Raw genomic sequence first — 26953 nt, forward strand, 5'->3', positions numbered from 1 at the left:
GCTTAATAGTAGAATCAACACTATTTCACAGGATCTAGCATGGCAAAACTCATCATGTATTTATATATAAAATGAAGAAGGAAATTAAAAAAAATTTTTTTTTCCTTACAAAATAGGATGAGAGAATCATTGTACAACCAGCCAAAATAGAAGCCAGCACGACATCAGGTGGAATTTCCGAACCACTCCTCCCAAGGATAGGGGTAAACATCTCAAATACGGCCCAGATGAGGTACAATGCATAAAGATAAGGAATAAACATCCCCAAAAGGTAAAAGGCAATAAATTTTCCTCCGGCACCTACAGAAAAAGAGAAAGAAAACACATCTCTGAAATTCTCCAGTGAGATAACAGCTTTTCATAGTCCTGGTATACCTTCGCACCTAACAGAAATTAGGTTAGCTCTGACTCTTGCACTTTTGGTACATGTTATCCTAGTGAGATAAAATACTTTGACTTAGGGTAGAATACAAATAAGAAAACAAAGTATGTAATATATTAGCATGTGCTCATTTACGTGAGAATGATGGGGTAGGTATAAGGTGTAAGATAAAAATCTGTGTGATCTGAAAGTTAAAAAAAAAAACAAACAGCAACAATTTAGAAAGCCTACCCAAAAGGATCAAATATGGAAATAGTTCCTGGAAGCTTTATCTTATGTATTTTAAGGTATTTCCCATTTGTATCACAACCAAAAATACCCTACCATGCCGCTTAAAGTCCTTGTGCACGCAGAGCTTTGTGAGCAACGGGAATGCCACCCAGACAGCGCTAATAAATGCCGAGCAGAGCCCTTGGTAAGTGAGAGCTGTAAGGAACCCACAGTGCACAAATAGAGAGACGTCAAAAAATACTTCTCCCAGATACTGGTCACTGGCATTCTGAAAGAAAGAAAATATACAAGTCGTCCCATTCATGGGCCATTCAGAAAGATCTTCTATTGTAGTGTAACTTCCACTGCTCCAAAAAGCTATATTTTGTTTGGAGCAGGGTCTATCCTTTAAACTTTAAAGTAAACACTGACAAAGCTACCTCCTATCATAAAGTAATAAATTCAAATTACTGCACAGGAAAGGGGAATTTAACAAGATGGGGGTAAAAACATCATTACTTGTATATAATCTGTGCTCTCCCTCCACTGGGCTGAAAGACCTTTGGAAATGTTCTAAAATAGAAGAAAGGACTCTCCTAAAAACATTCACCTCTGTAAGCTCTTTTATTCATGCAACTTACAAGGAATGTCAAGCAAACTGGAGAAATGACCTATGTGAAGGCGGCTGCAGCGCCACCAACAGCACAGCTTGAGAACTGCAGGACCTTTAGAGCACACAGCCATGGGGGGTTTTTGCTTGATTCCTGAGTCTTTTCTATCTCCAACTGGTCTTGTAGCACAACTTTGCCCCCATCCTGGATTCCTGGTGGTTTCACGTTATAAAATTTGATCTACATTTTTTGAGCTCTGAAGTCTGAGGATTCCTGTGCAGCACCTTGAGTTCTTCAGAAGAAAGTTGCCATATGAACTTAATACATTTTAACGTCTGCACCAGCAATTCTATTAATGTAAACATGAAAGTTATAATTTTAGTGCAGAAATACCAAAACGGAAATAGATATATTTAAGCTTTTCTCTCTCCTCTGCCTTCTCATTTCTGTATAGTCCAGGGCATGTTTGTTATAAGGGTCCCTAATTCAAGAGCTCAAAAGAGTTTGTCACATGTTTTCAAAACAAGTTAAAGTTCACTTGACAAACCTCCTTTGGACAATGAAAGACAGGCTATCATCGTTAAATAATTAGATGTTCAACACTGTTAATCAAGAGTCATGGTCTTTAAAAAGAATAAAATAATCCTTAGGATTCAATTTGAAGCCAAATTCCACTCAGATATTTAAAAACAAAGATCTCAACAATGAAGACTGTAATAACTGAAAATGTTTTACATTGTTCCCACATTGTACCCAAGTCCAAACATCCCTCAAATCTAGTTCCCCTCTCCCCGTCTCTATTATCCCTCTACCCCTTCCAATCCATTCTGTACACTGTTACCAGTGTGTTCCTACTAAATTACAAATTCTCACACTCAATATCCTGCTTAGAAATTTTAAATTGTGGCCCCACTGATTTTTAGGGTCATGCTCCAACTTCACCCTGGCCTGCTTTCTCAGTTATTATCCTATCAACCTCATCTTCACCACACTGAACTTTTTACTGACTGTGAGCCAAATGCATCTTGTACATTCCCACCTTTGCCCATCAACCTGTTCTCTATCTGGCACACTTCTACTCAGGCTTCAGAAACCCAGTTCAAATGTCACCACCTCCTTCATGAAGCCTTCCTGACTTCCACAAACAGAATTCATCTCTCCTGGCCCTATATTCCTACAGCACTGTTAACATATCACTCTACTTCACTTCGTCCCAATGTACTGAAACCCCTGTGGTTTCTCCATCATTTCATCCCCAAATGAAACTGTGAGCTCCTCAAAGAAAAAGACTATGTCCTGAATCTCTGTACCAGACCTTAGCATGGAAGCCCACTGGATACTCAAAGACCATTTGTGAAATGAAAATAAAACACACTATTCTTTACATTGTGCCTCAGCCCGAAGTTTTGTAATCAGACAACTGAAATCAAAGTAGAACTTTACTAAGCATTTCTGTCTTACCCTCTACTGCACCCCAATGCCGTATCAATGACAGTCAGCCACGCTCTGACTGATTACACACCATTGCACTAAGAATAAGCATGTGAAATTGAGCCCCATGGTATAATTCTTTTGGAGACAGAAGCCACTAAGATACAAGCATTGGCTCAACCATAAACAGATGGCTAACCTCAAAGAACCTTTCTTCAATAGGGCCTGAAACACAGAAGGGCTCCTCAGATCATATCCCAACATGAACTGAAACTGAGACCAAGGTTCAGGTACCAAAGACATCCTTGTGAAAGGATGCTGTATTATAGTCTTCCATGTCTCCATTCTAATCCCCAGCAGTACAAACCGAAAAAACAGGTGTACACTGGCTGTCTTGAAAATGACGGAACTAAGAAAGATTTTCCCTTTAACTCTCTTAGAAAATCAGAAACCACTGCTTGCTCTCTCACTGTAATTATTTTTAGTCCTATTATCTCATAACCCTAATACCTAATTTTGTTTTTACCAAACAAAATACAATGGTATACAGTTGAACCACAACAATATGGCTATATTCTCTAAGTCAGCATAAATCATTTTGGAACCCTATCTACCTCCCCTTATTCTCCTTAGCAATATGTCAGTATAACCCCCAGACCACAAAGGCATGCTGAAAGAATCTGCATCAACAACATAAAAGTTAAAAAAAAAAGTGAAGGAAACTGAAAACTTTAAGCGCAGTTTTAAGCGCAACGTTCATTCACACAGCAAACACTTACTGTGTGTTAGTGCTGTTTCAGACACTGCCTAAGCACAGGGGACAATGAACAAAACAATCCATGCCCTCAAGGAGCTTACAGTCCAGTGGAAAACAGAGCTATTCAAATATAAATAATTGGGTGATCCCAAGGAAGGCTGGTAGATTAAAGAGCATGGTTACAAAAACCGCAGAGTCAGGAGAGGCAAAAGGCTATGCTAACACACCTTGCTGTCACCAACACCCCAAACTGTTTGCAGCTTTATAACCTCATTTGAAGTCTGCTACCCGCAGAATGAGAAGCCTTCCAGAAAGTCAACACAGATCTGGGAGTCAATTATCTATAGCCATGCCAAACAATCTGTGATAGCTCAAAAGGCCAATCACAAGGAACACCCACCTGAGTCTGTCTTCAATCCTAGAAGGCAGCAAAAAGAAATCAATAAATATGCCCAACACTTACCACATAATGAAATCTTTTTGCGAGGGTATGTATGAATATTATTTTGGCAACAGCTGCAGTTCCATACAGACAAACGGAGACGTAGAAGTGGTTATACCATGCGAGAGACTGTCCAATAAGAGAGACGAACACTGCTATAATGAGAACTGTAACCAAGCTAGTAAACCAGCTTATCAGAGTGATGCCAAGTCCACAGAAGAAGTCCTTTGTGTAGGTAGCAGCTAATTGAGAGAAAACAAAAAGTAGAGATCACCGTCTTTATCAAATCAATTTCATAACCAGTTAGTAGAATTAAAGGAGCAAACATTAGAATAAAATTCACCATTGTAATTGAAAATACTGAAATTTCCTAGGGGTAAGGTTTGTTAAACACTACACAGGGAAAGTATCAGTGAATAAGATTCAAGTATTGACATCTACTCAGAGTCCGTGCGTACAAACGACTCAAAGAGATAAGTCTTCAGGAGCAGTTCAGATATATTCCTGGCTAGAAAAGTGGGTCGTCTTAATCTTCATCACCTTTGGGATGCTTTGTGTATTGAAATAACAGCAGAAATGGAAGGCAAAGTTCCATGTAAAATCTTACTAAAAGAAGCTAACACAGGAATAGAAGTAGCATGAGAAAATAACGAGTGATAAATGAGTATTTAAATTGCTGCTAAATATTTTATCTGATAACAGCACACACCAACTTAGAGTACAAAACATAGTAGAAGGAGACCAATTTAACCAGAAGACGCTCATTTATATTCCAGAACAGTGTGCTATTGGTCTGTAGTGTGGACAAGACTTTTTAATCGGACTCTTCACTAAAAGTCAATCTTTACAAACCATTTTCCACAAGCTTTTGTGGTACTTCTATGAAGTGCATAAGTACGTAAAAATTGCCTGCTTCACCATGACTGAAAGTATAATGAGCATATCAACCTGATATTCATTTACAAATTTCTTACAACAGTATAAATCAAATATTATTTTTCTTAAGATTTTTAACTTCTTGGAAAGATATAAGCAAAGTGACTAAAAAACTTCAGGCAAATTCCATACCCGTGCCAGTACAGTAGTTTTAAAGGAAAATACTTACTCTTATGTTGGGGCTGCAATAATTTCTTTCCCAGGTATAAAACAACAGCCATTACCACCATGTAGTTAATTATCAAGCCAACACGAGAGGGGTAGGCAATGACAAACAGGCCAAGCACATCAAAGAAGACCATGTTTCCATGTTGATACTTAGAAGAAGAAGCCAACATATCAGATGTAGCTAGATATTTAAGAACTGCTAAAATATTGTCACCTATTAGTAAAAAAAAAAAAAAAAAGAAAGAAAAGAAAGGTAACAAAGTTGAATAAACCATCCACTGTTAGAGTAAAAAAATACCTAGAAAGACTGTGAACAGAAATAGCTTTCTACCATCCTACTGCTCTCCCCCACTTTTCTTACTAAATATCTCAGATAAGGTCCATGCCCCCTACTCTTGTTTCCTCTCCACTTCAAAGCTCAGTGACCTGGTCTTCATCCTTTCTCTTCTATTTATTACAGCTACTCCCTGATCAGTTCTCCCCTCGCTGTTGACAAATCCAGTGGCTGTTTCTTAGTCCTTCTTCATTTAATATATACTTAATGTAGCAGACACCGCTCTAGATACCAAAAATTCAGTGGGGAACCAAGAAACTCATGAAGCTCACAAACACCAAACAAGTTATTACACGTGTGTTAAGAATTAATAAGGAATTTCAATGATATCCCAATTAAAAAAAGAAATAAGAAGGAGAGAGTCCCCTAAAAACATATCACGGGAGACTACTGGAGTGGAGTTTGAGAAGTCAGGGAAGCACTCGAGGAAGTGAAATTTACAGCTAAAGGATGGACAGGAGCTACATCGGGGGAGAGACTGTCCAGGCTGAGACTGTTCATCTGTGTAGATGAAGGCTCTGAGGAGGGCAAGTTCCAAATACAGGGTGGAAAAAAAGTCCGGAATGAGTAGAGAGAGTATTCAACAATGAAACTGGAGAGCTGGGAGAGCCATTATCAGGGAGAATCTGGCACATCAGATGCCGTCACAAATATCTGTTATATCAATCAATGACTAAACGAGTTTGAACTTAATAATGAAGAATTACAAGGAGACATGAATGATTGGCATTCCTTCCTGCTGCTCATCCCATTGACTTTCTCTTTCCACTGAAGACACCACCTCTGTCTTACTGCGGGATTTCTTTCATTTGGCTCCTCTGTCACACCTTAGAATGTGTCTTCCTCGAAGCTCAAGTTTAGTCCTCTACCTTTGCTTCCCTCTTCCAAAAACCATTTCCATTCTCCATACCTCTGTGGTTTTCTCTATGCCTTTAATTTCCAAACCCAGAAATCCAGTTCTGTCATGAGCTCTAACAGTGTATCTATATTTTCATCTGGTCAGTTCAGACACCCTCCGTCTTACATCTGACAGACTTCAGTCCCCTTCCCCTCTTCATGACTGCTCTGGATGGGGGCCTCCTTCCCGTGTTCCCATAATGGTCAATGGCATCATCTTTCCCACAGCCAGCTAGGCCTGATGCTGCCCCTTGCTGCCCCTTTTATCTAATCTGTCAAGTTCTGTTGAATTTACATTCAAAATATACCTAATTTTCTATCCCCTTGCTTTCATTTCTATCTTTGGTCAACACCCCAGTCTATGTCCCTTACTATTCCACACGAAAATTACTGTTGGAACAGCCCTGACTCTTGGCTCTCTCCACGTCTCCACCATCCACTCCACACTGCATCACCAGACTGACAGCATTTTAAACCATCATTCATTCGTGTACTCTGGCCTTTAATGAGTCCTTATTCCTACAGCATCTTCTTGCTGATTTTTAAAGCTTTCTACAATTTTCTCTACCCTATACACTTATACCTCATTTCCCTCTATTTCTGAAAATGCAACCTCCATTCTCTGACAATCTACTCACAAACAGCCCCTCATACACAAACACACCCTACTCGTGCTGTGCTCTTACTTGGGACATCCTCTCTTTTCCACTGTGCCAAATCCCACCAACTCTTTTTAAGACTCAGCAACAGACTCACCTCCCCTGACTACTATGGATCTCTCTGGAAAACACTTTAACTCCCTTACCCCTTGTCCTGACACCTGTCCTATAACCCACTCACTGGCCCTCACCACTCAACCTTGGATCAATGTAACTTTTCCAGACCTGGGCAAGTTGCCCAAAGATGTGCTTGTACCACCTCCAACGTATAGCTTCCATTTTGGCTACAGGCTCATCACTCTGCAATCCGACCATAACCCTGGGTCAACACCCTTTCAAATTCCTCATAATGAATAGTCTTATGTTCTTAACTGCTAAACTAGATTTCAAGGCTAAAATTCAAAGCCTCATCTAACTCCAAAGCCCCACCTCATTTACACCATACACTGCCTCCCTAATGCACAGGACACAGAATATTTATAGGTTTACAGGTCATCCATTGTATTCCATCTTAATATCAAAAGTCTAAATTAGGGGCTTCCCTGGTGGCACAGTGGTTGAGAGTCCGCCTGCTGATGCAGGGGACGCGGGTTCGTGCCCCAGTTCGGGAAGATCCCATATGCCGCAGAGCGGCTAGGCCCGTGAGCCATGGCCGCTGAGCCTGCGCGTCCGGAGCCTGTGCTCCGCAACGGGAGAAGCCACAACAGTGAGAGGCCCGTGTACTGCAAAAAAAAGTCTAAATTAGAATACCAACCTGCTCGCTGAATGGAATCTGTTAGAATTCTGTCCGCTGTGTCATACTTGGTGTGATAAATGTATCCATTCTCAATAAAAGCTAAGTCTATTCCTAAGACATACAGGAAAAAAAAAAAAGTCATTTTAAACATCAACCTTACTTTAGGCCCATTTGTTTAATGTATTAAATTCCTGAAAGACAAAACATCAAAGCAGTGACATGATTGCTTTGTCACATTCATGAATGCACGATGTAAATTCTCTTCCAAATTCTCACAGAAGCAATAGTTATGGTACATAATTCAATACATAATGACTGGGGCATTACAATTCACACAGCAAGGGGTAGGAATATTGAGCACAGGAGGTCATCAAAACTTTGCCATCGACATCCTTGCCAGGCCAGAGCCAAATTTTAACTTCAAATAAGCTGTACAAGCCCCCAGGGCAGTTGGCACAGCAAGATAACAATGATAAAAGACCCCTGAAGGATCTATTACCATCTTTTGGGAATGAAGTGCTAACCAGTTCTTCCCTGTTCTGTCACACTGTGGGCCAAGATGACATGTTCTAGAAAAGGGAAACATTTAACTTAGACTGGAGTTTAAAAGAAAAAGAAACTATCAGGGTCTCTCTTTCAGTAAGTCAAAATATGCAGTTTTCACATAGAGAATTTGCTCTCAGAAAATGCTGCTCACTCACAAACTTCCAAAATGTAAAACTTGTTTTTGATTAATCATTGTCACAAAAAAGCCCGTAACGACTGACAGAATACCTGGAATGTTCCCAAAATCCCTGTAGATACGAAAGTCAGTATCTGAAGGAATGATTCCACTCTGGAAAACCTCCTGAGCCACCACGGAAGCAAAAGGGTGTTTAGCTGCTGAAACATAAGCCTGGACCAACCAAGGATTTTCAGGACCTGAAATGAAACATGACAACATAATACAAGGTTAATCTGGTAAATATTTTTAATATAGTAATTTTTTAAACACACCTGAAATAGTTACTGTGGTGATTTGGGGAGATAGGTCAAGAGTTTGTTTTTTTTAATCCTATTTTCAGTATTTTCCAACATTTCTTTGATAAATGTGTATGACTTTTTAGAATGAAAAATAACCTTTAAGAAAACAAAATTGCTTTTAATTATAAAATAACAGCACTAGGGCTTCCCTGGTGGCGCAGTGGTTGAGAGTCTGCCTGCCGATGCAGGGGACACGGATTCGTGCCCCGGTCCGGGAAGATCCCACATGCCATGGAGCGGCTGGGCCGTGAGACATGGCCGCTGAGCCCGTGCGTCCGGAGCCTGTGCTCCGCAATGGGAGACGCCACAACAGTAAGAGGCTCGCATACCGCAAAAAAAAAAATAATAAAAAATAACAGCACTATAAAAACTTTAAGTTTAAAAATGAAAAACCACTAAGATAACTATCATCATTTTTCTATTTTCTTACAAATGTATGACTGTGTACATAGCTGTACTGATAGGGTATATATACTCTCTACATTGCTCTTTCACTTAACAGTGTACTAAATGCATTTTCCTATGTTGCTAGATATTACAATGATCATTTTAAGAACTGCATAATCACTGAATATATCATAAAGTTCCTTACTACTATAAATTTTTATCATTGTTAATAATTCTGCATTAACATCTTCATGTACATACAGCTTTTTTCAAATGTGGGAATTTTTTCTTTAGGATAGCAAGATAAATTGTATTACTGTTCCCAACTATTCACTCCTCCCTCCCATATAACTTATAATGCCTCCCTGGGGAAGTAGCACATACATAAATTGCTTCAGTCAATTGACTGTGAATGGGAGAGAAATGAACTTCAACTGAGAAGACTCTGAAGAACCACCACATGGTCCATCTCTCCCATTAACTTTGGCCCTGAGATTAAAACATCCCTGATGAGGGCTTCTCGTTCAGCCTACGTCTCAGAATGAATAAGACACATGGAACATAATAACCATGGGATGTAGCTGCAGTTACTCAGGAACCAGAACGTAATGCAAGCAACAAATAAGCCTTTGCTATTGTAATCCACTGAGATTCAAGGGTTGTATATTACAACCAAATTTACCAAAAAGTTGTCTGCTGTAGACAGATCAAGTAACTGTATTTCAGGAAATCTAAGAATATTAACATTTTTATAACTTTATAAACAGATAATCAATTTGCTTTCCTACAGAAAAAAATAACCATAAACGGTGGGGGAGGGAAGGGGTGGAGAAACACTACAGAACCAGACACCCAAGTGACCCAGAGACTGGAGTTACCAGGCATGGATTCTAAAATAAATACTATTAATTATTCAAAAACACAGATGATAGCAAGAATTTCACTAGACAACTACAACCTATTAACAAAGAGAGAGTGAGAGACCTAGTCAAATGGAAACCCTAGAACCAAAAAGCATAATAATTGATGTTAAGAATTTTAATACATATATAGTTTAATACAAAGTTAAACACAACAGAAGAAAAAAATATAGATCCAGAGAATTAAAGCACAGAAGGAAATAGGGATGGAAAACATAGAAATGCTTATAATACATATGGGATACAGTGAAAAGGTCTAACATGAGTAACTGGAATCTCAGAGGAAGAGGAGAAAGAATGGAGTAGAAGCAATGTTTAAAGAGGTAAAGGCCAATAATTTCCCAAAACTTAAATACCAAGCTATGAATTCAAAAAGCCCTACAAACCCCAAATAGGATAAATATTTTTAAAAAAAGCCTACTCAGCACCAAGATTTTTGCTTCTGAATACAATTATCCACTAAAAGAACCAGTTCTCCCTAGAGACATGCCCAATTCCAGATCTGAGCCTAGGAAAATACTGATAAGTGGGATCATCTTGTGCCAGAAAGTAAGAAGGTGCTCAAACAAACATGTCAGAGACATGTCAAAGGGACAGGCACCAGCTGAAGGGGCTGCCACTGGCCTAAACTGGAACAATTCATGCATCCAAATGATTATAACAGAATATAAAATCCATAAAATAAAACATACATGAAACACTGAAATAAATACACACAAGAGAGAAGAGAAAGCCTTCCTTCTAGCAAACTCCAACTATTAACTACAGACGGAATGACGGACCCAGAAAACAGCATCTGGCTAACATTATAGTAAAAATGCTTTGGGGCAAGAATCATCAATGATTGCTAAAACTAGGATCAAAGTTTCACAAGAAACAGGATATCTACACAGCCTCAAACTATTTATTACAAAGGTGTAACTTTACAAAGTACAAAAACCTGGCAAATATAATCAAGTGATAGAAGGTTAACACCGTCAGTAATCAGACAGACATTACATGCTTCTGATGTGATGCACTGAGAAGAACACAAATGTAAAAGGAAAAAGAAAAATGATGGTGGGGAAGCAGATTATCAAACCATATCATGTTAAAATATTAAAATATTATTACTATTACAATTAGATATTAATAAATTTTTATGATTAAATTATTAAAACCACATTGAAAAACAGGTAAAGCTAAACTATAAAGGAAAGAAAGTAATGATCATAAAAATTAGAATAATGGCTAACCTTAGATGAGAGGGAGGGAGTTGTATTTGTGAAGGGGCAGGTGGAAAACTTCTGGGAGGGTGTAGCAAGAGTCTATCCTCGGGCTCCCCTGGTGGCGCAATGGTTGAGAGTCCGCCTGCCGATGCAGGGGACAAGGGTTCGTGCCCCGGTCCGGGAAGATCCCACATGCCGTGGAGCGGCTGGACCCGTGAGCCATGGCCACTGAGCCTGCACGTCCAGAGCCTGTGCTCCGCAACGGGAGAGGCCACAACAGGGAGAGGCCCGCATACCACAAAAAAAAAAAAAAAAAAGAGTCTATCCTCTTTCACACGTGGGGGTTAGAAGGGTAGTCACTTTATAATAATTAAGTTCACACTGATATTTTTTATGTGCGTGTTATATAATGACTGTGATGTATCAAAATACATCTGACATTTGCTCCTGGATTGGAACTCAGACTAAAAAACAAAACAAAGGATGTTATCAGAATAATAGAAATCTGAATATGTACTGTTTATTCACTAACAGTTTGTTTTTTTGGGTTTTTTGGGTTTTTTTTTTTTTTGCAGTACGCGGGCCTCTCGCTGTTGTGGCCTCTCCCTTTGCGGAGCACAGGCTCCGGACGCGCAGGCCCAGCGGCCATGGCTCACGGGCCCAGCCGCTGCGCGGTATGTGGGATCTTCCCGGACCAGGGCATGAAACCGTATCCCCTGCATCGGCAGGTGGACTCTCAACCACTGCGCCACCAGGGAAGCCCTAACAGTTTTATATTAATGTCACACTTTTTGAGTGTGATAAATGTACTGTTATTGAAGGAACATATCCTTGCTCTTTATCTACTGAGATGATTATGCTGAGATTATCAATTGAGATGGTTTTTCTCCCTTACTCTGATAATGTGGTGACTACATGGAGTGACTCAAATATTAAGCCATCTTCATTTACCATTAGTAAAACTGCAGGATGTAAAATCATTCCACAAAATCATCTGCATTTCTATACACTAATAATGAACTATCAGAAAGAGAAATTAAGAAAATAATCCCATATCCAATTGCATCAAAAAGCATAAAATACCAAGGAATAAATTTAACTAAGGAGGTGAAAGAAATGTACACTGAAAACTTTAAGACACTGATGAAAGAAACTGAAGATAACACAAATAAATGGAAGAAACTGTGTGCTCACAGACTGGAAAAATTAATATTGTTAAAATGTCCGTGCCACACAAAACATCTAGAGATTCAATGCAATCCCTACCAAAATTCCAATGGCATTTTTCACAGAAATAGAGCAAACAATCCTAAAATTTGTATGAAACCACAAAAGACCCCAAATAGCCAAAGCGACTTTAAGCAAGAAGAACAAAGCTAGAGACATCCCACTTCCTGATTGCAAACTATATTACAAAGCGCTAGTAATAAAAACAGTATAATACTGGCATAAAAAAAGAAACATAGATCAATGGAACAGAATAGAGTTCAGAAGTAAACTCACATATATATGGTCAACTAATTTACAACAAGAGAGCCAAAAATACACAATTGGTGAGGGACAGTCTTTTCAAATAAATGATATTGGGAAAACTGAACTGCCACAAGCAAAATAATGGAAAGGGACCACTATCTTACACCATACACAAAAATTAACTCCAAATGGGTTGAAGATTTGAACATATAAGACTGAAATCAGGGACTTCCCTGGCGGTCCAGTAGTTAAGACTCCGAGCTTCCGATGCAGGGGTGGCGGGTTTGATCCCTGGTTGGGGAACTAAGATCCCGCAAGCCATGTGGCCAGAATAAATAAATAAATAAACTTTAAAAGACTGAAATCATATAATTCCAAGGAGAAACCATAGGCAGTAAGCTCCTTGACACTGGTCCCGGTGATGATTCTTTGGTTTTGACACCAAAAGCAAAGGCAACAAAAGCAAAAAACAAACAAATGGGACTACTTCAAACTAAAAAGCCTCTGCGCAGCAAAGGAAACCATCAACAAAATAAAAAAGGCAGTGTACTGAATGAGAGAAAATATTTTCAAATAACATTTCTGATAAGGGTTAATATCTAAAATATAAAGAATTCATACAAATCAAGAGCAAAAAACCCCCCAAACAATCTGATTGAAACATGGACAGACAACCTGAATAGACATTTTTTCCAAAGACGACAAACAGACGGCCAAGAGGTCCCTGAAAGGTGCTCAACATCACTAATCATCAGGGATATGCAAATCAAAACCACAGTGAGATATCATCTCATACCTGTCAGAATGGCTATTACCAAAAAGACAAGAAGTAAGTGTTGGTGAGGACGTGGAAAAAAGGCAACCCTTGTGAATTTGGTGGGAAAGTAAATTGGTGCAGCCACTATGAAAAACAGTACTGATGTTCCTCAAAAAATTTAAAAATAGACCTACTGTATGATTCCACTTGTAGGTACTTATCCAAAAAAAATCTAACTCAGAAAGATATCTGCACCCCCATGTTCACTGCAGCATTATTTACAAGAGCCAAGACATGGAAGCAACCGTGTCATCAATGGATGAACGGATAAAGAAAATGTGTGTGTGTGTGTGTGTATACACACACGCACACAATGGAATATTATTCAGCCTATCCTAAGTGAAATAAGCCAGACAGAGATAGAAAAATATCATACAATCTCACTTATATGTGGAATCTTGACCAAAAAAAAAAAAAAGAGGACTTCATAGATACAGAGAACAGGTTGGTGGCTGCCAGAGATAGGGAGGTTGGGAGATGGGTGAAATGGGTGAAGGTGGTCAGAAAGTACAAACTTCCAGTTATAAAATAAATAAGTCATGGGGATGTAGTGTATGTACAGCATGGTGATTAAGTTAATAATACTGTCTTGTATACTTGGAAGTTGCTAAGAGAACAGGTCTTAAAAGTTCTCAGCATAAGAAAAAAAAATTGCAACTTTATGGTGATGAGTATTAACTAGATTTACTGATGATCATTTTGCAATATATATAAATATTGAGTCACTATGTTGTACACTTGAAACTTAAAAAATCTTGTATTCCTGAAATAAGCTCAACTTGGTTGGAAAGCATTATCTTTTTTGTATGTACATATATGTACACATATACACATACACATAACTACACATATATTGCTGGATTCAGGACCAGTGTTAATAATATTTTATTTAGGATTTTTGCATCCAAGTATGGCATATATCTACCAAAAGTTATCTACCAAAGCTGAAATTACACACACCTTATGACTCAGTAGTTCCACTCAGAAACGTGCATACACAAACGTGTGCTAAAGACACTCATAAGAATGTTCCTAAAACCAATCATAAGAGCCAAAGCCTAGAAGCAACCTAACATCACTAGTAGAATGGATATCCTTGTCAATGGAATATTATTCAGCAATGAAAAAGAATGAACTAAACACAACATAGAGGAATCTTACAGACATAATACTGAGTGAAAAAAAGCCATACACAAAAGAAAACATAGCGTATGAGTCAATTTACAGAAAGTTCAAACACAAGCAAGATTAAATCTATCAAGGCATAAGTTAGAATGGGGTAATCTTGGGGAAAGAAGACTGAGAAGGGACACAGAGGAGGCTTCAGGCTTCTGGAGTACTCACAATACTCTCAATCTTGAGCTGGGTTCTAGTTACATGACTTAGTCTGTAAAAATTCATTAAGCTGAGCACTCTCAGAGCTGTGTACTTTTCTTAGTTTATAATAAAAGATGAAATAAAGACACCTAAGGATATCATCAAGTTTAAGTTCACTTCATGCATTGTACCATAAAAAATATTTGAGAAAAACGTAAGATCCATCAGTAGGAAAGGGTTTTGAATAGCCACTACCTGGCCTTTGACCCCTTTCAGATCACACTGCTGCACAGTAGTGCTCCAGCCCTACTCCATCCTCTCACTGATTGTCCACTGAGGCCTACAGGTCACAGACAGGTCAAGTGTTGGTGAAAAAGGGAAGACTGGGGAGACTGGGATGGGGAAGGCAGATGAACTACTGAGTAAGATACTCTCTGTGATATAAACAGGGCAAAGGCAGCTCTTAAACAAGAAATTACAGACTTGAGGATTCTACGCACTGGTTATTAATCCTATATTATCCCAGTTTTACTGATGAGGAGCTGAAGCATGGAGCTCCAAGGTTGCAATGCTACAGCTGAGATTGGAACTTGGGTCAGCAGAACACAGAGGCTGTGCTCTTAATCACCACCTATCCTGCCTCCCCCAGAAAGCTCTTATCTTAATTATCTCACAGAGGAAGGTGGGAGGCACACACAGAAATATTTTCACCTTATAGTCTTTCTCCTGCCATCATCTAAATCCCATGATGCTTCCAGTTTCTTGTGTACCCATTTCTTCTTCAAGAATGCATCCCATCTTTCTTAAAGCAAAGGGCATGAGCATGTGTGATATTGAGGGGAGGCAGATCGCAATGTCAACAATGAAAAGTCAAAGTTCCCTGGAAGTCCAGAACCAACTCACACCAAGCATCATTCCCTCTGCTCTGCTTTCTTCTAACTTTAGTTGGTAGCATCAATGCCCAGAATAAACAAAAAAAGGAGGAACTAAAAAAGGAGACTGAGAGCAGAGAATATTCTTATGGAAGCCAAGTAAGATGTTTATTAACTCAACACTAATATAACCAGTCCCTTATGCATGGACGTGGAAGGTGTTTTCAGTTTTTCATTCTTATTAAAAAAAAAGCTGAGAAGATTATGCAGTACTTAGACCTATGCGTCTATGTGCAACTATTTCTACAGGATAAATTCCTGCAAGTGGACCTGCTGGACAGAAGGGTCTGTACATTTTTTAAAGTGATACATATGGCCAAACTGCCCCAAAACTGCACCAATCTATACTTCCACCAATAGTGTTTGAAAATGCCTGTTCCTCTGTATTCATCAGAACTGGGCATTATCATTCTACTTACTTTTTGAAAATCTAGTATTAAAAAAATTCTTCCTATTATCTGAATTTACATTTCTTCTAAAATAAAACTTATTTGGTTTAGCAGTTTCTTAAAAAGTTAAAACATAAATTTACCATATGACCCAGGAATTCCATTCTTAGGGATCTACCCAAAAGAAATTAAACTATATGTCCACACAAAGACTTACACACAAATGCTCATAGTGGCATTATTCATAATAGCCTAAAAGTGGAAACAATCCAGATGTCCATCAGCTGATGAATGGATCAATGAAATGCAGGATATCCATACAATGTAATATAATCTAGCCATAAAAAAGAATGAAGTACTTGGGAATCCCTGGCGGTTCAGTGATCAGGACTCTGCGCTTCCACTGCCAAGGGCTCGGGTTCAATTCCTGGGGGGAACTAAGATCCCGCAAGCCACGTGGTGGAAAAAAAAAAAAAAAGAAAAAGAATGAAGTACTGATACATGCTACAACATGGATGAACCTCAAAAAATACTCTAAGGGGCTTTCCTAGTGGCGCAGTGGTTGAGAATCCGCCTGCCAATGCAGGGGACACGGGTTCGATCCCAGGCCCGGGAAGATCCCACATGCCGCGGAGCAACTAAGCCTGTGCGCCACAGCTACTGAGCCTGTGCTCTAGAGCCCGCGAGCCACAACTACTGAGCCCATGTGCCACAACTACTGAAACCTGCGTGCCTAGAACCCGCGCTCCGCAACAAGAGAAGCCACCACGATGAGAAGCCCGTGCACCACAATGAAGAGTAGCCCCCAGTCGCGGCACCTAGAGAAAGCCCACGCGCAGCAACGAAGACCCAATGCAGCCGAAAATAAATAAATAAAACAAATTTTTTTAAAAATTAGGTAGTAATGATTATTCTAGTCACTAAAAACTCCCCAAACGAATGTCTCTCTGAAGTGACAATGGAGCACTAGAGAGGACAAACTGTTTTAACGGAAACGTTTCCAGGGCAGGACAAGCGCTACTGTGTAGGATAAAAGCGCCTGTTGCAGAAGCTGAGGACAGGGTGGTCTGGCAGAGCTCCCCAGGACTCCAGACCCAGGAGGCCTCATCCTCCCTCTTCAGACATGGAAGCAACACTAACTAGCTTTCTGAAAGCAATCCCCACAAGAAAGCTAGTTTTTTGTAGGAAGGGCATCTGGAAGTGAGAGAAATACTGGGAAAGGTATTAGACTGTCAGAAAGTGCCCAGAAAGCTTTCAGGTATACAGTTTAGCCACAAGAATAAGCTACCAAAACCTAGAGGGAAAACAGCATACAAAGACTCAAAGAAAGGGGAGAAACATTCTTTACAAATATTTGTAGGATGCCCCTCTAGAAAAAACTTAATTTTGAAATACGAGGATTTTAGAATGAGTAAAACATTTAAATTGTATATATATTGCTAAGTAGTAACAAGTCTGTTTTTATTATTAAAGTAATCATATGAAATGCAAAAAATTTAAACAATACAGAAAACTATAAAGAGTATCAGTAAAGCTGTAATGCCAATTCTGATTGTAAGTTTATGAAGCAGTGGAGAGTTCAAATTGGCTTTTCACATTTTGCCCCATCCTCCACTCTAGTCACACCCACCACAGCTCTGACAGCAATGCCCACCATCCAGAAGTGACTGTTATTAACAGTTTGTTTATATCCTTCCAAATAATGCAATATATCTAAAATGTAAACTGTAGAATTTTTATGTCTAACTGTCCGCATTTAGTAAAAAGAGCAGGGACTGTAAATTAGACCTAGCATAAATGAGTACTCAATAAATGTAAATAAATAAATGAAATGACTTGGGTCTAGCCCTTGCTAACCCTAGGTAAGTATTTTTTTTTAAACGCAATTTTTAAAGGTTACTTTCCATTTAAAGTTATTACAAAATATTGGCTATATTCCCCATGTTGCACAACACATCCTTGAGCCTGTCTTACACCCAATAGTTTGTACCTCCTACTCCCCTACCCCTATAGTGCCCCTCCCCTCCTCCCTGGTAACCACTAGTTTGTGCTCTATATCTGTGAGTCTGCCTCTTTTTTGTTATATTTACTAGTCTGTTGTATTTTTTAGATTCCACATATAAGTGATATCATACGGTATTTGTCTTTCTCTGACTGATTTCACTTAGCATAATGCCCTCCAAGTCCATTCACATTGCTGCAAATGGCAAAATTTCATTCTTTTTCATGGCTGAGGAGAGTTCCATTGTGTACACACACACACTATCCATTCACCTGTTGATGGACACTTAGGTTGCTTCCATATCTTGGCAATTGTAAATAATGCTGCTAGGAACATTGCAGTGCATGTAACTATTCAAATTAATGTCTCTGTCTTTTTGTTTTTGTTTTTGAATGTATACCCAGGAGTTAGGTAAATGTGTTTTAACCTCTCTGGATTATATGTACGAAAGATATATTAATATATACACACAGAATATGTATGCATTAATAAATATGCACAGAAAAATTCAGGAAAGGCACACACTAAACCTTCAGACTGGTTCTTCTTTGGGTCCTAGAAGTACAGGGGCAGGGTCCAGTGATAATAAATTAAAAAGTATGGATGTGAAGGTACTTAAATTATAGTACGCTTCCAGTAGGGAAAATATACAAAGACACACTCCTGCCCATGTGCAGCCCTAGTATTTTCACCAGAGAAAAGAAAGACACAGTGTCCTCTTTGCTTACAGAATGTTCTCTTGCTGCTTTTTGATCTGGTGGTTGTTATATCAAGTGTTCCTCTTATCCTGACGGACATCCCAGAATTAGAGGAAAATGGATAATAGTGTTGCATCCACTGACCCCTATAGATATTAGGTACCAGCCTCTTCTCATTATTCAGATGAAGAGTAAACAGAAAGGTTTGAGGTGAAAAGAAGGGAGAACCTTGCTTCTGACCTCATAACCTTGAGATGCTCATAGGTTTGGCTGAAGTTAAAATACACATTCATTTTGAGTGGTAAAAGTCTAAAGTAAGTTGGATGGAGAATATTAAAATGTGGTACTGTTTAGGTTATGAAGACATACTTAGCACTTAGCATATCTCTATAACTTAAGCAATATCATGTCTGTGAAGGGTGCTAAAAAATAAAAAACAAGTTCCCATATCACCTTCCTCACTTCCCCTAGCCCACCTAATACCTCAAAATACTCCTCATTATTAAGCTTCTAGCAAATGCTACATCTCTGGCTAAAATACATTACCCAAATTTCTAATAGAGCAGGAAAATGGCATGAAACGACCAACATCAGATTTTAGTATGCCCTAACCAAACAAATCTGAGCTTTGAACTCTGATTCATATTACTGGATTTTTATGACATTAACATTAATATTATTTTGTTAAAAACTTCAAAAAGACAAGCTAAAACTGTCTCATGATTTTAAAAGAATGTTCATTTCATTAGATTATTTACATTCAAAAAACTTCCACTTTTATAAAAACAAAAATAACATTAAAATATACAACGTACAGCCTCACACACCTGTTTGGAATACAAGTTCTTTCCCTCCTACACCCGCGGCCTCCAGGTTAATAAATGCACGAATCAAGCTGGCCCACGGGTGCTGGGTAATAAAACCATGACTGGCCTGAATGAGAAGGAAAGAAAACAGATATCAGTTAAACAATCTTATACTATTAAAGTCTTTATTTTGCTTTTTTTAAGGACGTCTATGTTGATGAGGGGAAGAATAAAAAAAAACAATCATTTTTTTCAAAGGCAGGATCTAAAGACATCTATCTGTGTGTCTCTCTCTGCCTAATGGCCATGTGCAGTTTGCTCAGCAGAAAGTCACTCTTCACAGAAGGCAGCCTGATTTCCATGAGTGGAGCCAAACAACATCTTTAGTAAGTGTGAGCCTGTGCAAAAGAAAGTGCAAAACAATAGAAGGGAAGGCGCTATCCCTGTGGTTGGGCATTCATGCCGTGTGCCTGCCTCAAAACATCTCTGAAACTCTAGAAAACCTGAGGCGAAAAATTATGCCATCACAGAGCCCTTTTATGAAAAAAACACTGACAAGACAATCTGTTGTAAGTTGAGTTTTCAAATATTAAACATGTATACATAAGTGGCTGTAGATTTTTTTAAAGTACTGCCCAGTACAGTATCTCTTTTGCATGTCATTTTATGATACTACTCCAATGAATAATCAAAATGCATAAATGTTAGCTATTGTTATTATTATTATTCTCATTACCATTATTACTCAAGCCTAGTCTTTAAAACAGTAAAATCTCACTTGCAAGACATTTTCCTCAGCACCATTAAAGAGAAATATGACAGCATGATGTAAGGCTTCTGACGATGTTGACAAGACACGAAGGACTTCCAGCATCACTGAACAGCTAACTGCATCATCACTGGCACCTTTAAATCAGAAAAACAGATTTGCTTCTCAGATTTTAAAACCTTTACAGTATGAACCATTATGGCAAGAAACAGAGTTTTCTCATCAAGGAAGCATCACAATAGCTGCAAGTAGCATAGCTCTGTCATCATCTGGTGATAACTACACCCACCAGCAGTAAACTCCAGGAGAACGGGAATCTTTGGTTTGCTTGCTGATTTACTCTCAGTATCTGGAACTGTGCCTGGCCCCGCAATAGTTGCTCAATTAATACCTGTTGAATAATCAACCAGAAGGGACCTAAGGCAATATTGAAAACTGGCATTCTCATCGCCCAAAGCAATTTTTTAAATTCTTTATCCTTATTCCACGTCCTCTGTAGTATCCTCACTTCTGGTGTTCACGGTTTCCTATGTCATCTCCAACTGCCACCCACTCCCTTCCTGCTAGTTTTCCTGCTAAAATCATAAGAGGGGTCAGTATGGATAGTGTAGCATTTTTTAAAGTTTCTCCAAGGGGATCATGTGATGAAAAAGTACAAAGAAGACACCCAATCTAATAAGATACAGGAAAGGAGACTAATGACCTGAGTAGTAATCTTTGGTCCCAGCACTGATAAAGCAGAGAACCTCATCAAATCACTTAACCTCTTAATTCAGAAACTTTATATATTAATTAAAAGTGATTATAAAGATGATTTTAGGGCCAAGACTTTTCTTTAAAGTACCATAAGAAGTCATTAAGGAACTGACTGGATATTTGATGATATTAAGGAATTATTGTTAAGTTTTTCAGTGAGGTAATTCATGGTGTTATGAGCATGTCAAAAAAAAAAAAGAGTCCTTATCTTTCAACAATACAGCCCAAAATACTTAACAGAGGAACTGATATAGCTGAGATTTGCTTTAAAATAGTCAAGGTCGGGGTGGGGGGTAGGGCAGTAGAGAAGAAGCAAGATTGAACTGTTGAAGCTGGGTGACTGGTACACTCAGGTTCATTAAACAATTCTCTTTCTGTATATATTTGAAATTTTCCATAATAAAAAGTTCAAAGAATAATCAAAGTAAATAGGCACAGTAACAACCCAGGCAACAGCATTTCTGGGTTTACAAGTGGGAGGCAGGGTGCTACAGAGAATAGTGTAGGTTTTAGAGTAAGAAAAGACTTGGATGTAAATTCTAGCTCTGCCCCTTTACTATTTCCTGGTCTAGAGAGCAGATTAATGACATCTATATTTCACAGTTGTGTTGTGAGGATTACAAGGTAATGCACAGTGCCTAGCATGTGGTAGGCATTCAGTGTTAGCTTTTCCTTCTCTTTGCAAACTTAAGGAAGGCTCTGCAGCCAGCTAAAATGCTTGTTTTGGTGCTGTTAAATTCCAGACCCCATTCCTACTTGAGAGGAAACTACTTATTAGCTATACTTGTCTCAGTAGTGATTACTGGATTGTATTTTAATCGAAGTGAAACAAAGTAATAATTACCTAAGTACTATCAAGCAGGAAGTATAATGTAGCTATCAGTAAAAAGTGCCACCTTTCAAAAACCAAAGGAAACAAATGATTTTTAACTTTGAGACTGTGACTTACTTTAAAACAAAAAGCAGTAAAATTTTTCTTTATTCAAAGGAAGAGAAATGGAAATTTAAAGATATATATCTCTATAGAGTTGATTAAAAGTTAAACTGTCCTTTTATCTTCCTTTATTTTAATGGTTCTGGTGTCTGAGAATAAACCTAGAGAAGGGTTAGATATCTTTAAGAAAGTGAAGGAAAGTTAGAGGACAGTATCTATAAGGGCTGGATGCTTAACCAACATCCCTTTCCATTTAGAATTAACCCTGAAACTGAAGCCAGCCCCAGAGTAACAACCTGGAACCATGCAGCAAACACAAGAAGATATTTAAGGCCTTTTTCTGTGGGTAACATTACTCCTAATTGGTATCAGTTCCTAAGTTCCAGATACCTTGCTGAGATGTACCCTTAAAAAATAACCATGTTTCAGTTTGCTCATCCACTAAAATAATTTAGGTGACAGTCTATTTTATGAACGTTTTTAAAACTATTTTTAACAATTTATTAATGACAGAAGTTTCCCTGAGATTGCTGGCATAGGTATCCTTACAAAATTTTAGTTAAAAATGGGTTCCAGGGGCTTCCCTGGTGGCGCAGTGGTTGAGAGTCCACCTGCCGATGCAGGGGACACGGGTTCGTGCCCCGGTCCAGGAAGATCCCACATGCCGCGGAGAGGCTGGGCCCATGAGCCATGGCCGCTGAGCCTGCACGTCCGGAGCCTATGCTCCGCAACAGGAGAGGTCACAACAGTGAGAGGCCCGCGTACCGGGGGGGGGGGGAATGGGTTCCAGTAACCCACAAAATGCCATCCTTTCATTACTGGACTCCATATATATGATTTCTAACATTTGGTACTGTTTGTTTCTGATACTTGTATACATGTCTTTCTTATATAATGCTCTTAAATAACCATGATGTTAATTTGTCCCTTCCTAGATTTTAAGCATCAAAATAGTGGGCACAGGGTGATGCTTATTTTATTACCGCTTTGAAATGGACATACAAGACCACTAATTTCCCCAGCACACACAAAGGTATTTCTGACTTTATAAAACAGATGAGTGTATACTAATTTTTGAAAAAGCATGTTACATTCTAAATGCAATTGGCAAGATTCCTAATTAAAGATATCCTAGTATGAATAATTTTATCAAGCACGTAAATTTTAATTTATAGTTTGTATAACTCTAGATGTTCATATTGGGGCTGGTTTAAGTTTAAGCAATCCGCAAGTACTTAATATTAAATAACTACTAATTGCAAAAAAAGGATTTTTCATGCCAGTTGCTATTCTACTATTTTACTCGTATTTAATCCGCATTTAATCCTCTAAGCAATGCCATTAGGAAAGTACTGTTATATCGCCATTTTTCAGATTAGAAACTGAGGAAAGAAGTTAAGTAGTTTGCCAAAGGGAACATTAACTACATCCTAATACTCTCCTTCCTTTCAAATATAGCTAAAAGAACTGACCAGCCAGGAAACCCAGGTCCTGGCCCTGTCTCAGATCAGTGGTGATCAGCTAAGCGTATTCCTGTTTCACATGAGGGGATTGAACCAGATGCCATCTCATTGCAAATTGCTATTATTTTCTATTCATCCCTATTTACAATTTCTAGCTACTGAAAACCTTTTTCTGAGGAATCTTACTCTAAAAAATTGAAGTTCAATTTAGGAGATATTGAATTCAACAAATATTTACTGGTCAGGCACTGTCCTAAACATCAAGTACTCTATTCTGCCGAAGTATTTTCAGGGCAAGATTTATGGATTAATGAGGTACTCTACCAGTATGGCATCCCCAATGGACCAACATTCTCACATTATAGGTCCACAGAAACTGCTAGGAGAGTGAGCCTCCAAACCATGTGTACCTTGAAGGCCAGTACGGTTCCTTTATCCCACAACCCCAAAGCCTAGCACGACACCTAGCTGAGTAAACACTTGAAGTGGCAGGACCTAACTCCATGACTGAAGAACACACACTTGTAACACTGATAAGGCTATTTCAGTCTGCCAGAAATACTTGATGCCCTGTCGCTGGGCTGCTGGCACTAAAGTTTAAAAATTAAGTAAACAAAGCACTTGAGAGAACACTGAAAGGCAGACCTTAAACTAAATGATAAGTATTCTAATTATCCTATCTTCCATCACAATGAAAAGAAGATTTGTCTAAGAAAATAGTGCCCACAGTTGCTCAAGCAGCTTGGAGTTAACAAGCTTCCTTGTGAGGATTTCAAAATGACTAAAAAACAGGCACAAACCTGGTGAGTTTGCCACTGAGTCAAAATGACAGTTGGCCAGGACAGCATGCTGGGCTCCATCTCTGGGTTCCAGCTTTACCACAACGTTGGTGATGTTGTCATAGTAGCTTGTAAACCCTCCCAAAAAGTCAATGCTAAAGGAGCCTGTGGGCCGTTGTACATCTACTGAAATTCTGTGAAGGCTGTTGCTCTGAACTTCAATCAGTTTAATCTGTTCCAAAAGGTAACGCACTGTCAGAATTTCATTTTCTGGACTTCCTGTAGTCCTGGGGCCAATGGATGTTATGTGTTCAAGATAATCCCTGGAAGCAACCAGAAGAATCATGATGACAAGGCGTCCTAGGCTTAAGACTAACACTTCGCACAGAGCAACTTTTCCTCCATACTTCCCCTTTCCAAAGAACAAGTTCTCTGACTCCTCACATAAAAGAGGCTGCCTTTAGTATTTCAGGTAACGTGAAAATCACTTGCAAAGTTCCATCATTTTATTTGGCCTTCCATGAGTTCATCCCTTCAGTTTTCTACACTCACTCCACTCCCAACTTCTCCCAACCCCCATATCGAATCAATACAAAGACAAGGGGTTTTATTCAAAACGTATAACTGCTGATGGCTAGACAGAACAGAATACAATTTCACTGTGTCACACTCTGGAGGGTTACTGATGCTGGGTTACTGATTCTAAGTAGCAGAAACCAAGAGCAAAGACAATTAAGTCAAGAGGTTAAATAAGCAAAGAAAAACTTTTGAAGAATGGACTCAGCCCTCCCATTGTGCACACAAGGCCAAGTAACTTCAATTCAGGCCAAAACCAACTCTACCCCTAAAACAAACAAAAAAATTTTTTGTCTTTTCACTGCATTCCAAGTGAGGAAAACAGGGGGTGGGGAGGCGTGTTTCAGAAAGCCTTTAAGAAAATAAGCTTCCAGCACTTTGTACTTAAAAGAAAAAGTTTTCTAAAACACCAAGGCTGTTGAAAAGTCTGCTAGCTTATGATTTTATGAGCTTTGACACACTGAGGTCACAATACCTTTAACTTAATTCACGTTTCCTAGTATACGTAAAGGTCTCTTGTGTTTTTTTTTTAAAAAAAAGCCAAACCTTACACACCAAGGACCCAATGACAAACTCCAGGAAACTGAGAAGTTCTGAAATAGTAAAATTTTGAATGTGCCGTCTTCCAGGGAGAGCCTCCATAGCTCTCAGGTTTGAGACCTGTGACCCTCAAAGATTTAGACCACTGCATTAGCCCCTTCGGACCCTTCCCAGAAAACCGAACTGGGTCCACAAACCTCACAGCCTTCCATCTCACTTGCAAAGTAGGAGAGCTAGTAAAAAGCGTAAGTTGCTCCGAAAGATGGGCGATTACTAATAACCAAACCATCTGCAGGTGAGGCAAAAAAGGGATGGAAAAGCCGGCGCAATCACCCTGGCCACCCGCACCTGTACCACGAGCTTAATAGGGGGCCGCGCGACCCCCGCGTCCCGCAAACTGGGGCTCCAGAAGGGGGACGCGCCAGGCAACCCCACCCCACGTGCAGCCGGGCGGGGACGGCGAGCCCAGGAGGCCCCGCGGGGTCAGGTGCACACAGGTGCGGGATCCCGCACCGAAAAGGGACGCCCGGGCCCGGCGGAGGCGGCGGTACCTGGCTTGGCGTGCGTCGAACTCTCCGCGGTGCCCAACAGCGGCCCGACGCACCACGAGCTGCTGCAGCGAGAGCTGCACGAGCGCCCGCAGCGCGAGCAGGTAAAGCGCCAGCCCCAGCGCGGCGCGCGCCTCAGACAGTCCGGTCCCCGCGCCCCGGCTCGCGCCGCCGCTCCCCTCCCCGCTCCGCTTCCGCGTCCTCGCGCCGCCGCCGCCGAAAGCGTCCGCCGGGGGCTCCTGCGCCAGGGCCTCCCTCTCCAGTTGCGGCGCGGCCGCCGGGCCGTCCCGGCGCTCCCCTCCGATGCGGTACCGCCTCACAGCTCCCGACTCCGAACCCCACTCCATGGCCACGAGCGTCAGCCGCCGGTCCAACCGCCCGGGCCCGCGATAGCCCCGGGAGCCGCCGCGGCGGCCGCAGCGCCTCCTAGTGAGCGGACGGAAACTGCAGAGGGCCAAACTTCTTCTGATTGGCCGGTCCCGCCGCGCCGTGACCCAGGTTTTTCGGGCAGATTGCTGGCGGGCTCCGCGGCAGGGCCAACACCCGGCTGGGCATGATAGACTTACCTTCTTATTCAGGGCTTCCCTGCCTGGTGTGGGGACAGAGATTAATAAATGGAAAGATAAGCATAAACCTAGAAACGTGAAAAAAGAGAGATCGTTTTTAAAAGAATGCACGAGGGGGCTTCCCTGAGGGGGCTTCCCTGGTGGCGCTTCCCTGGTGGCGCGATGGTTGAGAATCTGCCTGCCAATGCAGGGGACACGGGTTCGAGCCCTAGTCCGGGAAGATCCCACATGCTGCAGAGCAACGAGTAGCCCCCGGCTCGCTGCAACTATAGAAAGCCAGCGCGCAGCAATGAAGACTCAAAGCAGCCAAAAATAAATGAATAAATAAATTAATTTTTAAAAAAAGAATGCACGAGGTTCATCATTTACGCATCATGAAGAAGGCAATGGCCCAGCTTTCGCAAGGAGCGTTAGAATACGCTCTGGAAAAAGTAGGCGCCTGGCTCTTCATATTAGAAACAGGACTGTGCAGAGGAGGCCTAGCCTC

At 40.1% G+C, this 26953-nt stretch overlaps 1 protein-coding gene across 1 annotated transcript in view; it reads right to left on the reverse strand.

Moving 5' to 3' along the window:
• ERMP1 (endoplasmic reticulum metallopeptidase 1) overlaps positions 1-26247 on the reverse strand; it is a gene marked incomplete at its 5' end in the record, with an annotated part of 51904 nt that extends 25657 nt beyond the window's left edge. The window contains 10 exons of the mRNA XM_082842839.1: positions 110-300; positions 707-881; positions 3855-4075; positions 4939-5151; positions 7582-7674; positions 8338-8484; positions 19557-19662; positions 20314-20441; positions 24258-24559; positions 25904-26247. Of these exons, the coding sequence (XP_082698965.1) occupies positions 110-300; positions 707-881; positions 3855-4075; positions 4939-5151; positions 7582-7674; positions 8338-8484; positions 19557-19662; positions 20314-20441; positions 24258-24559; positions 25904-26247 (1920 nt within the window). The remainder of the gene's footprint in view (positions 1-109; positions 301-706; positions 882-3854; positions 4076-4938; positions 5152-7581; positions 7675-8337; positions 8485-19556; positions 19663-20313; positions 20442-24257; positions 24560-25903) is intronic.
• Between the last annotated feature and the right edge of the window lie 706 nt (positions 26248-26953).

The sequence above is a fragment of the Leucopleurus acutus genome (genome assembly GCF_964270905.1).
Source record: "Leucopleurus acutus genome assembly, chromosome: 7".
Classification (NCBI taxonomy): Eukaryota; Metazoa; Chordata; class Mammalia; order Artiodactyla; family Delphinidae; genus Leucopleurus; species Leucopleurus acutus.